The sequence below is a fragment of the Mobula hypostoma genome, chromosome 4, assembly GCF_963921235.1.
Source record: "Mobula hypostoma chromosome 4, sMobHyp1.1, whole genome shotgun sequence".
Lineage (NCBI taxonomy): Eukaryota > Metazoa > Chordata > Chondrichthyes > Myliobatiformes > Myliobatidae > Mobula > Mobula hypostoma.
Genome location: NC_086100.1, coordinates 190,046,173 through 190,061,226, shown reverse-complemented (window position 1 = coordinate 190,061,226; position 15,054 = coordinate 190,046,173). Strand labels below are relative to the sequence as shown.

Sequence of the window (15,054 nt, the reverse complement as noted above, 5' to 3'; positions counted from 1 at the left end):
CTTCTGGGGTGCATCACAACCTAGTATGGAAGTTGTCCTGTCCAAGACTGGAAGAAGCTGCAGAAGATCGTGAACACAGCCCAGCACATCACACAAACCAATCTTCCATCCTTGGACTCACTTTACACCGCACGCTGTCGGAGCAGTGCTGCCCGGATAATCAAGGACACAACCCACCCAGCCAACACACTTTTCGTCCCTCTTCCCTCCGGGAGAAGGCTCAGGAGCTTGAAGACTCGTACGGCCAGATTTGGGAACAGCTTCTTTCCAACTGTGATAAGACTGCTGAATGGATCCTGACCCGGATCTGGGCCGTACCCTCCAAATATCCGGACCTGCCTCTTGGTCTTTTTGCACTACCTTACTTTCCCTTTTCTATTTTCTATTTATGATTTATAATTTAAATTTTTAATAATTACTTATCGATTTGTACTCCAGGGAGCACGAAAAGCAGAATCAAATACCGCTGTGATGATTGTACACTCTGGTATCAATTGTTTGGCGACAATAAAGTTATAAAGTATAACTGGGTCTTGGTTACACTGGCTGCTGAGGTGTCTAAAATGGCTTCTTTGTATGTTATATAAAATGGCTTTTCTGTAATAATAACTGCGATGTTAGGAGTTCTCTCTCTCCCTGCTTATTTGGGTTATATTATTGATAAGGGAGAGAACGAACCAATGAGTGTCCATGTTATTCTTCTTGTGGGTGATATTCTGTCTCATATGGCTGGGGACCGTGTGGTTTGACGGGTTTTTCGGGCGGAGGAAGGTCGCATTCGGAGGCGCTCTGGTCGACTACCCGAGGAGTGGGCCCATGCGGGTTGTCGGAGGCCGAGGACGGAGGGTCGATGTTCTGTGGGATATTGAGCTCCAACGAAACCTTAAGTGCGCTGACTTTTAAAACTCTATTCAAACTTTGGCGCCTTTCTTTGTTTTATTTTTTGGAGTGTATTCTTTGTTAACCGATGTTCGCAGTAAGATTTATAAAGTGTACATATTTAACTGCTTATGGTGTTCTGTCTGATCTGTGAATTGAGCATTTATGCAGCCTCCACATAACGTAGTTGGCTGGTTGTGGGGTTTTCCTAGACACCGAGGAGCAGGGTTTGTCTATAGCCTTACATTGTTGGTAGCATGTGGTGATGAACAAGAAGAGTTATACAGGTTCAGGAAAAGATTTTACCTCTCAACCATCAGGCTTCCGAACCAGCGTGAAATCTTCACTCACCACAATACTGAACTGATCATTGTACACAACCGTTGAACTCACCTTCAAGGACTGTACAACTAATGTTCTCGATTTTATTTATTAACTGTCATTACTCGTTTCTTTTTGTATTTGCACAATTTGTCAGTGTTTGTGTAGTTTTTCATTGACTCTATTGTATTTCTTTGTTCTGTGGTGAATGTCCGCAAGAAAATTGATTTCAGGGTAGTATTTGGTGACATATATTTAGTTTGATAATAAAATTAATGAAGAATTTTGAACTTTGAATAAACATTGTAAATTTGGACCGAGGCCAGGAACAACTTAAGGACTAACCTCCCATGCGGAACCTTGCCTTGCTATTTTGAGTTCAGTGCAGTGTTTAGAAGGGAACCAAAACGTAGTCTAAATTGGGAAGAAAATTCAAAAGGTTAACTGCGTTCATGTTTGTAAAATGTGCACATGGATTGAAGAAACAGCATGGCCTGAGTTTCATGTTTGATCACCAATGTGGCCTGGGAAAAAAACACTGAATTTCTTATTAAACCTTTCCTCCTCAGTGTTTCTCCTTTCCACAGGATGCAAAGCCAATGTGAGAAACCTCTGCTGAGAGTAGCAGGGAGTTTGTACAATATTAGAATAAAACTAGCTCGAAGATTCCAGGTGACCAATAAGTTCTTCCCCAACCTCAGTATCAAGCCTTATGTGTAAATAATGTGGGCCCCATGTTATTTATTTTTATTGACATAGGGCCTTTTTCCCTGGGCTCTAGATTCTTCAGTCATTGTCAAGTGGATGGGAGTGCAAGAAGTGGTCTGTAGTGTTCCATTGCTGAGGTAGGATTAGGAGTCCATCCATTGACTGAAGCAGGGGTTCATTCACAGTATGGAAGATGGGTAACAAGAGGTAAAAGTGCTCTGGCATCGTTTACAAAGCAAGTAGAAAAGCTCTTGAATTACCAATGCAATGGAATAAATGTCGGGAAATAGATGAGATACTCTGATTCTGTCAGCTGTGTAGGTCTAAGGAAGACTATTTCTGGCCCCGCCAAATGTGGGAGATTGAAGCGCAAGCCCCCCCCCCCCCAAAACCCCTTGCTTGTGTGGATGCTGCGTAATTCACTACCCTGTTACAAAGAAGGACTACGAAATAACAGGCAGTTCACAGCATACAATTAAACGATTTAGCTTTATAATTCTTAATTTGTCTAAAGGGTTAGTAAAGAAAAGGGCCCATTTTAATGAAACAGTCTAATGTGCACAAGTTGGAGCTCACGGTTTCCCCCTCACCAATCCTCCTTCGATCTCCCTGAGCTTTGTCGAATCATGGCCCCGCTCCGGGTGAGTCCTGCGACCTCTTCTCTCCGGCGCCTTCTCCTTTATCTCCCACTGAACCAAAAGACCCAGATCACACCCGTGTCAGGCTCACAACACAAAAAACACACTTCCAAAGCAGCCGTTATCTCTAATCATAACCCAAACACTGCTTCTACAGAAAGACCATTACTTTAGCAGTGAAACCTTTCCCAGGGTGTTACATATCCTTGTACTAATATTCAATGAGGTCACCTGCTTTGAGGCACAAAATGTCTTCTACCCAGGATGTTTAAGGCCTCCTCATAAGGATTACAAGAACAAGATATCATAAGTGTTTCTGGGCATGATTCATTTAAGATACTGGGTATATTGATGAAGTGATTAGAAAGGCATATAGGATCCTGAGCTATAAAAATACAGACACAATTCAAGAATAAAAGAATTGTTTTTTCTTCATTTAAAATGCCAGGCTAGAGAATTTGTCAGGTACCTTTTCATTAAGATACAGTGTGGAGTAAGCCCTCTGGCCCTTCAATCTGCACTGCTCAGCGATCCCCTGAATAGTCATAGTCATAGTCATACTTTATTGATCCCGGGGGAAATTGGTTTTCGTTACAGTTGCACCATAAATAATAAATAGTAATAGAAATAGTAATAGTAATATTACTATTAGTTAATAGTAATATTACTATTAGTAAATAGTAATAGTCATGGAAATAATAACTAGTAATAGAATAGTAATAGAAAATAATAATATAGTTAAATAGTAATATGTAAATTATGCCAGTAAATTATGAAATAAGTCCAGGACCAGCCTATTGGCTCAGGGTGTCTGACCCTCCAAGGGAGGAGTTGTAAAGTTTGATGGCCACAGGCAGGAATGAATTCCTATGACGCTCTGTGTTGCATCTCGGTGGAATGAGTCTCTGGCTGAATGTACTCCTGTGCCCACCCAGTACATTATGTAGTGGATGAGAGACATTGTCCAAGATGGCATGCAACTTAGACAGCATCCTCTTTTCAGACACCACCGTCAGAGAGTCCAGTTCCATCCCCACAACATCACTGGCCTTACGAATGAATTTGTTAGTTCTGTTGGTGTCTGCTACCCTCAACCTGCTGCCCCAGCACACAACAGCAAACATGATCGCACTGGCCACCACAGACTTGTAGAACATCCTCAGCATCGTCCGGCAGATGTTAAAGGACCTCAGTCTCCTCAGGAAATAGAGACGGCTCTGACCTTTCTTGTAGACAGCCTCAGTGTTCTTAGACCAGTGCAGTTTATTGTCAATTCATATCCCTATTAGGCAATTAACCCTTGCCTAGTAATAGAACAGCTTACAAAGTCCAATTAACGTACTAAACTACGTCTTTGGACTGTGGGAGAACACTGGAGCACCCGGAGGAAACAGACACAATCACAGGTGAGAATATACAAACTCCTTACAGGCAGCAGCAGGAATTGAACCCATGTCGCTGAGTAAGAGTAGATCATTCCAATCAAAACCACCTTGCTGTCATCCACCTGTTACACAGTTTCCAACTCTCCATGTCTCTCTTCCCTCCCCTCCCCCTCTCTCTCTCCCCTCCCTCTCTCCCCTCCCCTCCCCCTCTCTCTCCTCCCTCCCCTCCCCCTCTCTCTCCTCCCTCCCCTCCCCCTCTCTCTCCTCCCTCCCCTCCCCCTCTCTCTCCTCCCTCCCCTCCCCCTCTCAATCCTCCCTCCCCCCTCTCTCTCTCCTCCCTCCCTCCCCTCCCCCTCTCTCTCCCCTCCCCGCCCCACTCTCTGTTTCTCCTTGCCCCCCCCACTCCCTCTGTCTTCTCCCTTTCTCTCTCTCCCCCTCCCCCTCCCCCCCTCTCAAAGTTAGATTGGACTAGTGCAGCTGGATGATAGTGAAAAAAGGCAAACTCAACAAGACTGAATGAGTTGGGTTACCTGAAGGCCACATACATGTACAGGACAGCTACAAATATCTGGGGATCCTGCAGGGTTATGGACACAAGGAAGGCTGCAACATCCAAATACCTTCAAAGAGTGAGATAGGTCCTAAAAAGCCAGCTGAGTGAGAAGAACAGCATCAGAGCCATCAACACATTCGCCCTACCAGTCATCATTACCTATCTGCAATAGTGTGCTAGCAAATACTTGGAGGGTTCTATCCAAAGTCCAATTCGAGTGACTGTACACCCACCGGAATAAAGGAAGACAGGAATCTGGAAGTGTCAAGGCCACAGTTCTGGAAGAAATGCAAAACATCCATGAGTATATCAGGAAGATGGCCCCTAAGGACAACCTGCTGGGAGAATACCTCAGATAGCAACAGGGGTTATGGAAGTGGGTGAAGCAGAGCCAGAGGACCAGAGGCCATGGCAGGACAAGACACTACACGGGATGTACCTTTGCCAGATGTCAGAGGTGGCTGATAAAAGAAAGTCCTACCAATAGCAGGGCTGAGGGACAGCACAGAGGCCCTGCTCATGGCTACACAAGTACAGGTGCTGAGCACAAGAGCAATAGAAGCAGGGGTCTGTCACACCAGACAAGACCCAAGATGCAGACTGTGCAAGGGATCTGCTGAAACATTCCAGTAGATTTCAAGATGCAGGCAGGGACAACATACACTGAACGGCACCACCAAGTTGCAGGAATTGTGAACATCTACACCAAGTATGGGTTGGATACTCATAGAGCATAGAAAACCTACAGCACAGTACAGACCCTTCTGCCCACAATGCTGTGCCGAACATGTACTTACTTTAGAAATTACGCTCTATTTTTCTAAGCTCCATGTACCTATCCATACTCCTATCCAGGAGTCTCTTATAAGACCCTATTGAATCCGCCTCCGCCACCGTCGCTGGCAGCCCATTCCACGCACTCACCACCCTCTGCATTAAAAAAAACTTAGCCCTGACATCTCCTCTGTACCTACTTCCAAGCACCTTAAAACTGTGCCCTCTCGTGTTAGCCATTTCAGCCCTGGGAAAAAGCCTCTGACTATCTACATGATCAATGCCTCTCATCATCTTATACACCTCTCTCAGGTCACCTCTCATCCTCCGCCGCTGCAAGGAAAAAAGGCTGAGTTTACTCAAACCTGTTCTCAGAAGGCACGCTCTCCAATCCGGGCAACATCCTTGTAAATCTCCTCTGCACCCTTTCTATAGTTTACACATCCTTCCTGTAGTGAGGTGACCAGAACCGAGCACTGTACTCCAAGTGGGGTCTGACCAGGCTCCTATATAGCTGCAACATTACCTCTCGGCTCTTGAACTCAATCCCACAGTTAATGAAGGCCAATATACTACATGCCTTCTTAACCACACAGTCAACATGCGCAGCAGCTTTGAGTGTCCTATAGTCTCAGACCCCAAGATCCCTCTGATCCTCCACACTGCCAAGAGTCTTACCATTAATACTATATTCTACCATCTTATTTGACCTACCAAAATGAACCACTTCACAGTTACCTGGATTGAACTCCATCTGCCACTTCTCAGCACAGTTTTGCATCCTATCACTGTCCCACTGTAACCTCTGACAGCCCTCCACACTATCCACAACACACCCAACATTTGTGTCATCAGCAAACTTACTAACCCAACCCTCCACTTCCTCATCCAGGTCATTTATAAAAATCATAAAAATCACGAAGAGAAGGAGTCCCGGAACAGATCCCTGAGGCACACCACTGGCCACCAACCTTCATGCAGAATATAACCCGTCTACAACCACTCTTTGCCTTCTGTAGGCAAACCAATTCTAGATCCACAAAGCAAGATCCTCTTGGATCCCATGCCTCATTACTTTCTCAATAAGCCTTGCATGGGGTATCTTATCAAATGCCTTGCTGAAATCCATATACACTACATCTACCACTCTACCTTCATCAATGTGTTTAGTTACATCCTCAAATAATTCAGTCAGGCTTGTAAGACATTACCTGCCTTTGACAAAGCCATCCTGACAATTCCTAATCATATTATGCCTCTGCAAATGTTCATAATCTTGCCTTTCAGGATCTTCTCCATGAACTTACCAACCACTGAAGTAAGACTCAATGGTCTGTAATTTCCTGGGCTATCTCTACTCCTTTTCTTGAATAAGGGAATAACATCCGCAACCATCCAATCCTTTGGAACCTCTCCTGTCCCCATTGATGATGCAAAGGTTATTGCCAGAGGCTCAGCAATCTCCTCCCTCACCTCCCACAGTAGCCTTGGGTATATCTTGTCTGGTCCCGGTGACTTATCCAACTTCATGCTTTCCAAAAGCTCCAGCATATCCTCTTAATGTTTATATGCTCAAGCTTTTCGGTCCGCTGTAAGTCATCCCTACAATTGCTGAGGTCTTTTTCAGTAGTGAATACTGAAGCAAAAAGTACCTCCACTATCTCCTCTGGTTGGATACACACTTTATCACTGTCACTATTCTCCTATTCTCCTATTCTCTCACATCTTATCCTCTTGCTCTTCACAAACTTGTATAATGCCTTGGGTTTTTCCTTAATCCTGCTCGCCAAACCCTCCTCATGGCCCCTTCTGGCTCTCCTAATTCCATTCTTAAACTCCTTCCTGCTAGCCTTATAATTTTTTAGATCTCTATCATTACCTAGTTTTTTAAACCCTTTGTCAGCTTTTCTTCTAGACCTAGATTTTCTGTAGCCTTTGTACACCATGGTTCCTGTACCCTACCATTCTTTCCATCTCATTGGAACGTACCTATGCAGAATGTCACTCAAATATCCCCTGAAAATTTGCCACATTTCTGCTGTACATTTCCCTGAGAAAATCTGTTCTCAATTTGTGCTTCCAAGTTTCTGTCTGATAGCTTCATATTTCCCCTTACTCCAATTAAATGCTTTCCTAACTTGTCTGCTCCTATCCCTCTCCAATGCTATGGTAAAGGAGATTGAATTGTGATCACCGTCTCCAAAATGCTCTTCCACTGCGAGACCTGACACCTGACCATGTTCATTTCCCAATACCAGATCAAGTACAGCCTCTCTTCTTGTAGGCTTATCTACATATTGTGTCAAGAAACCTTCCTGAACACACCTAACAAACTCTACCCCATCTCAACCCCTTGCTCTGAGGTGGTGATCATGTAGTCAATGTCCATTCAGAAATCGGATGTCAGAAACCTGTCCTGAATTGTTGGGAGTGTGTGCCTTCAGACTCATGTCCCTCCTCCCTGATGGTAGCAATGAGAACAAGGCATGATATGGGTGATGGGGTCCTTAATGATGGAGTCCCCCTTTCACTTTATTATTGTGGCGTACCAAGTACAGTGAAAATTTTTGTTTTGTATGTATTCAGTTTCGTAAAACTGAAAACAATGATAGAATGCAGAATAAAGGGTGAAAGTTATGGAGAGTGCAATGCAGTCCGACAGTAAGGTGGAAGGTCACATTGAGTCAGATTGTGAGGTCAAGCATCCATGTTTTTGTAGAAAACTTTGGCTAATTGGGGAACCGCTTAATTGGGCCAAAATGTACTGGTCTTGGTGCCCCAATTAACTGGAATACACTGTATTATCTGTGAAGATAGATTGACCCAATTTCCCTTGGGATCAATAAAGTATGTCTATGTCTATCTTTCTATCTGAGCACTTATGATGCTATGAGATTGTGAAAGTAAGTGCAAATATCTCAAAGATGCTTATGGCCTGAATTATTTCTCTTTAGCATCACCATGTTTTGTTGTACCACCGAAGCATTTGGAGGAGTCTGCAGCAATTCGCAGAAGAGTTCTGCTGCATCCGGAGGGTGATCACTTTACGCTCATCAATGTCTATAATGCCTTCAAACAGCGTGAGTCTGAATCAACTTTCTTTTCTAAGCCGTCACCTCTATTGAAGCATAGTCCACCAACAAAACTCGCCGCAGTTTCTGTCCTGGGCCGGTCTTTCAATTTGTCCCAGGTGTAGCCTTTGAAGCTTGTTCCCCTCCCAGGGATGAGACCTTTGCAGCTTTTGGCGTTTCTGTAGCTCTGCGTTTTTACGGGATGTGGTTGCTAGCCCCAAGCCCAATACCCCTCCTTCTGCAACCGTGCTTGGGACTGCCCATGGCAGTGCTGTAATTAAGCAATCGTAAATTTATCAGATAGCTAGTGTTTTCCCACTTTCCACCTCTCATAAAATAAATTATGGCTGATGTTACATTGTCTAATTTTATCTGGCTATTTCTTTTCACTTTCAAAGCTTGTACACTGTCTTTATATTTAAGTTACTATCACTGTGCATATTTTCGTCCATGGTGATTCTGGACAGTTGCCCATTTGTGCTTGAGCGAAAGGGAACACTTCCCTGATTTGCAGGTGAGGAGTATTTCATTATCTGCGTTATGGTTTTATATACCAGTAACCATACATCGGAGAAGGCACATTGATTGAATACAAACTTGCAGATAGCACTGTAGGTGTACCTACACCTCAAGAAGGCAGCTCATCATCACCTTATCAAGGGCAACTAGGGATGGGCAATAAATACTGGCTTAGTTGGGAATGCCCACATCTCGTAAATGAATAAGTTATAAATAAACTGTAGATCCTATATCTGAAGGGAAGTGTAGTTGATCAGCTGATATCTGTGAAGGGAAGAACCAAGCTTGTATTTCGTAAGTGCATTTTCCATTGGAATGTGTAAATTTGAATGACTCTGCCCCCTCTGTCTCCCTCTTGACCTTACCCACCTCTATTCACATTATTCCTACACACTGCATTGCTTCTTCCCCTCTGGCTTCACTCTCCGATTCCCAATTTTACCATGTTGTCAAGTTTATCAGCATTGTTCCTGCCAATTGCCCAGCATAGGATGTGTTTTAATCCTTAGTGCTTCTTAGTCTTGTGCATCAAAGTTATCAAGCTAGTCACTGTTAATCTGCAGAGACAATAGTGTGCACTATACCACAATTCAGTGCAAAAGCAGCACAATCCAGTATTGCAACTCTCAGGGCACTCAATTGGAAATCTCCAACTTTGGAGGAAAAAAAGAACATATATTGTTTGTTTTTCTACATTGATAGATATCAATAGATAGAATATATGCAGAGATAGATATAAAGAATTAGAGCTAGAGAGAGGTACGGAAAAAGGAATGGAGAGAGGGAGAGAGGCGGCGGTGGAGAGAGGGGGAGAGGGAGAGACGGCAGGGGAGAGACGGCGGAGAGGGAGAGATGGCGAGGGAGAGGGGGAGAGAGGCGGTGGGGTGAGAGGGGGAGGGGAGAGAGGCGGTGGGGTGAGAGGGGGGAGGGGAGAGAGGCGGTGGTGGAGAGAGAGGGGGAAGAGACGGCGTGGGGAGAGAGAGGGAGAGAGGCAGCGGGGGAGGGGGAGAGAGGCGGCAGGGGAGAGGGAGAGAGACGGCAGGAGGGAAAGAGACGGGGAGAGGGAGAGACGGAGAGGGGGAGACACGCGGCGGGGGAGGGGGGAGACAGGCGGCGGGGAGAGGGGGAGACAGGCGGCGGGGAGAGGGGGGCAGAGAGGCGGCAGGGGAGAGAGGGAGAGAGGCGGCGGGGAGAGAGGGAGAGAGGCAGTGGGGAGAGTGGCGGTGGGGAGAGGGGGAGAGAGGCAGTGGGGTAGAGGGGGAGAGAGAGAGAGGGAGAGGCAGCGGGGGAGAGGGGGAGTGGGAGGGAGGCGGACGGAAGGAGAGGGGGAGTGGGAGGGAGGTGGAGGGAGAGGGGGAGTGGGAGGGAGGCGGACGGAGGGAGAGGGAGCAGGAGGGAGATAGAGGGAGTCAAAGAGGGAGGGGCGGACGGAGGGAGAGGGAGGGGTGGGGCAGACGGAGGGAGTGGGAGGGGCAGACGGAGGGAGAGGGTGGGGGGAGGGGGGAGAGAGGGGGCAGGTGGGGAAAGGGGGAGAGAGTAGTGGGTGGGGGGGGAGAGAGAAAGTCAGGGTGGGGGACAGAGAGATAGACAGGGAAGAGAGAGAAACGGGAAGATAAAGATATGGGGAGAGGCAAGGGAGAGACAGAGAGAGAGGCGGCGAGCCAGAAAGAGAGTGAGGCGGGGAGAGGCAGACAGAGGTAGAGAGAGGTGGGGGGAGAGACAGAGAGAGAGAGAGGCGGGGGGAGAGAGAGAGAAGCAGGGAGAGAGAGACAGACAGAGTGGGGTGGGGAGAGGCACAGAGGTGGGAGAGAGAGAGAAAGAGAGGTGGGAGAGAGACTGTGAGACAGAGAGAGGCGCGGGGAGAGGGAGGGAGGGGGTGTGGGAGGGGAACGTGGAGAGGAGGAGAATGTGGAGGGGGGAGAGGGGTGAGTGTGGAGGTTTGGAGAGAGGAAGATTAAGAGAAAGTGTCCAAGATTAGGAGGGAGAGAGGGATGGGGGTAGAATATGGAGAGAGAGGGAGATTAGGAAAAAGAGAGGGTGCGCAAGATTAGAAGGGAGAAAGAGAGGGGGAATGTGGAGAGAGGAAAGTGGAGAGGGAAAGAGGAATGTAGAGAGAGGGGAAGGTGGAGGGAGGAGGGAAGTGTAGAGAGAGGAATGTAGGGGTGAATGTGGAGAGAGGAATGTGGGGCGAGGCAGAGAGAAAGACAAGTGGAGGGAGAGATGTGTGGTGGGAGATGTACGGAGAGAGGGAGGGGGAGAGATGAGAGAGAGGTATGTGGAAAGGGAGATGTAGAAAGAGGGAAAGCAAGAGATGTGGAGCGAGTGGGTTGGAGAGTTATAGGGAGTGGGGAGCGAGAGGGGTGGAGAGAGAAAGATGGGGAGAGAGAGGAAGATATAGATACTGAGGGGGAGAGGAAGGAAGATATGGAGGGGAAGAGAGGGGGAGTATGAAGGGTGAGAGAGAATTGGACAGAGATATGGGGGTGAGAGATGGGGAGCGAGAAGAAGAGGGGGAGAATTGGAGAGTGATGTGGTGTGACAGGAGGAGCGATGTGGAGAGAGATGGAGAGAGAGATATGGACAGAGGGAGATTTAGAGAGATGGTAAGTGGGAAAGTGAAAACAGATCTCTACAAAGTGATCTAAATAAATTGCAAATATGAAACTCCAAATAATTGATTTCTTAGGTATTCACACCCTTGATGCACCAAATCATCACTCGCCCCTTCATTAATTTTAGAAGTCACATAATTTGTTAAATGGAGATCACCATGTACAGCCATGGTGTTTCATTTGATTGTAGTAAAAATACATCTGTATCTGGAAGGTCCAACTGCTGTTGAGTCAGTATCTTGGCAAAAGCTACACCGTGAAGAAAAGGGACACTGCAAGCAATTCAGTGAAAAGGTTATCGAAAAACACAAGTCTGGAGGTGGATGCAATACATTTCGAATTCACTGAATATCCCTTGCACCCTCCATTTGTATGTGAAACTGAATCATATTGTGATCATTCTTTCCAAGAGGATCCCTAATTACAAGATCACTAATTTTACCTGTCTCATTGCAAAAGCCCAGATCTAAGATGGCATGTTCCCATGTAGGTTCAGTAACATATTATTCAAGAAAGGCATCTTATGAATGGATGCATTCTATGAAGTCCTCCTGAAGGCTGACCAACTTGGTTCACCCAAACTATGTACAAGCCAAAGTCCGCATGATAATTGCTGTTCCATTCTTACATGCCTCAGATATTTCTCTTTTTATTGCCTGTGCCACTGTAGTGTTATTATTCGTTGGCTGAAGGACAATTCCTACCAGTGATTTATTGTTTCCCTTTACTATTCCTAATCTCTACCCATTCTGCTCCTTTGATCTTATATCATCTCTCACTATTGCCCTGATCTCATCTTTAACTAAGAGTGCTACACCACCTCCCTTATCTTTCTGCCTATCCTTACATTTTACCTGATATCCTTGGATATTTAATTCCCAGTCCTCTCCACCCTGCAACCACATTCCTGTAATGGCCACTAAATCATACCTCTTTGTACTGATTTGTGCCATAAATTCACTGACCTTGTTTTAAATACTACGGGCATTCAAATAAAGTGCCCTTACGCTCACTGCTTTTAAAATCTTGTAATCTTTAACTCTTTTGCACTTGACTTTTCTTCACTCCACTCTTAATTTTCTTTTTTTAAATCTTTTGCTTTTTCTTTATCTTTATCTACACTTTTCATTTTTACTTTATCCTCCAATCTGTTGAACCCACCTCCCGATCATTTAATTTAAAGCTCTATCCACAGCTCTAGTTATGCGATTTACTAGGATCCAGCTCCCATCACGTTTCAGGTGGAGCCTGTCCCATTGGTACAGCTCCCTTCTTCCCCAATACTGGTGCCAATTTCCCATGAATTCAAACCCACTTCTCCCATACCAATCCTTGAGCCATGCATTTAACTCTCTAATCTTCTTGACCCTATGCCAATTTGCAGGTGGCTCAGGTGGTAATCCAAAGATTACTGCCTTTTTGGTTCTATTTTTTAATTTAGTCCCTAGCTGCTCAAATTCCCTCAGCAGTACCTCTTTCCTCTTCTACCCATGTCATTGGTAACCACATGGGCTACAACAACTAGATTTTTCCCTTCCTATTGCAAATTACTCTGCAGATCAGATAAGATTTCCTGAACCCAGACACCAGGCAGGCAACATAACCTTCAGGATGCTCTATCCTCGCGACAGAGAACTCTGTCTATTCCCCTGAATATACTATCCCCAATTGCCACTACATTTTTCTCTCCCCCCTCTTGAATAGCTCCCTGAATTACGTTGCCACAGTTAAGTTCCTCATCCTTCTTACAGCCCCCACTCTCATCCACATAGGGAGCAAGAATCTCAGGCCTATTGGACAAGCTCAAGGGCTGAGGCTCCTCCATCACTGTCTCTTGGATCCCACTACCCACCTCACTTGCAGTCCCTGACCACAGACCGAATTTGAGACAGCTAATGTAATGGGTGTGACTACCTCCTGAAACAGAGAATCCAGGTAGCTGTACCCCTCCCTGATGTGCCGCAGTGTTTGAAGCTCAGATTCTAGGTCATCAAATTTGAGCCTGAGTTCCTCGAGTAGCCAACACTTGCTGCAGATGTGGTCACCAGGCAGAAGATGGTGAACCTCTCAACCTCCACTTTACCCAATATACCCAATTACACCCAAAATATCTCTAGATTAAAAGTGCAGTGATACAACAATTTTCTCTAATTTAAACTCTTTACAGCACCATGCTAGTGTAGAGGATAGTGTAATGCTATTACAGTATCAGCGATCTGGTTCAATTCCATTGTTGTCTGTAAGGAGTTTGTATGTCCTCGCCGTGACCATGTGGGTTTCCACTGGGTGCTCTGGTTTCCTTCAACACCCCAGACGTGTAGGTTAGGGTTAGTAAGTTGTGGGCGTGCTATGATGGTGCCAGGAACATGGTGACTTGTGGGTTAGTAGGTTAATTGGTCATATGGCTTGTCGGACCAGAAGGACCTGTTACTGTGCTGTATTTTAAGTAAAAGAAATTGATATCCCACACCTCTTATAGCTTGTATTGCATATGGTGCATTTCAATTTGTCTACCATGAGAGGATAGTGCCTTCATATTGTCTCTGTGAAATCTCCTTGCAGATAATGAAGATGAAACGTGGTGCCTGAAGAATTATCTGAGTTACTCTGCTCTGAAGCTGGCCGATATAATTCGATATGAGCTTTTGGAGCTGATGCAGAGAATTGAGCTGCCAATTTCCCCACCAAATTTTGGAATGGATGAAAATGTGCTCAACATCAAAAGAGCTCTGATCTCGGGTTACTTCCTCAAGGTATGTGACCATGATGCACTCAATTCCTCCTATAATATCCATTAGTACCCACTTGTATTTGAGTGAGCTCCTTTCTGGTTTGCAAGTGATCGCTATTCTATTATCTGGTTATGATCTTGTATTCCACTAAGTGTACATCACTGTGATTCGTTAAAAACTGTGGATCCTAGATATCTGAAAGACAGCAAAGTTGATTAGACGATATCTGTGAACCTAAATGTTAACAGAAAATATTTAATAAGCTGTGTGCAACAAAATTGCATGCTATAACTTATATTTATTTATCGTGATACAGTGTGGAATAGTCCTTTACAGCGCTTCAAGCCGCACCACCCAGCAACCGCTAACTTAACCCTATCCTAATCATGGGACAATTTACAGTGACCAATTAACCTACCCACTGGTATGTCTTTGGGAATGTGGCAGGAAACTCCCGCAGTCACGGGAAGAACATATAAACTCCTTATAGGCAATGACAGGAATTGAACCTGGTTCATTGGTGCTGTGAAGCGTTTACTGTGCTTTGAATAAGGTCTTAAATTCCACTAGGGTAATACACAATGACATGAACATTTGAGTTTCCTCAATTTAGGTAATACGTCTCTTTGGTAGTTTGCCCCACTCTCCCACTCTACCTCATTTCCCCATTCCCTCTCCAGTCCTCCTGTTTTTGTCCGCTTCCCCTGCTTTTCCTATCCACTCTCTACACGCCCACTACTTGCCCCCTACACACAAAACTGCATACACATGCACACTAGAAATCTTGAGTAACACCCATAAAATGCTCGAAGAGCTTAGCAGGTCAGGCAGCATCTATGGAGGGGAGCAAACAGTCAATGTT

At 45.4% G+C, this 15,054-nt stretch overlaps 1 protein-coding gene across 3 annotated transcripts in view; it reads left to right on the top strand.

The window, feature by feature from the left end:
* Window positions 1-15,054, top strand: part of LOC134345843 (putative pre-mRNA-splicing factor ATP-dependent RNA helicase DHX32) — a 128,443-nt gene that overhangs the window by 92,233 nt on the left and 21,156 nt on the right. For all 3 annotated transcript variants that reach the window (XM_063047143.1, XM_063047142.1, XM_063047141.1), the window contains 2 exons: window positions 8,213-8,338; window positions 14,023-14,213. In XM_063047143.1, the coding sequence (XP_062903213.1) occupies window positions 8,213-8,338; window positions 14,023-14,213 (317 nt within the window). The remainder of the gene's footprint in view (window positions 1-8,212; window positions 8,339-14,022; window positions 14,214-15,054) is intronic.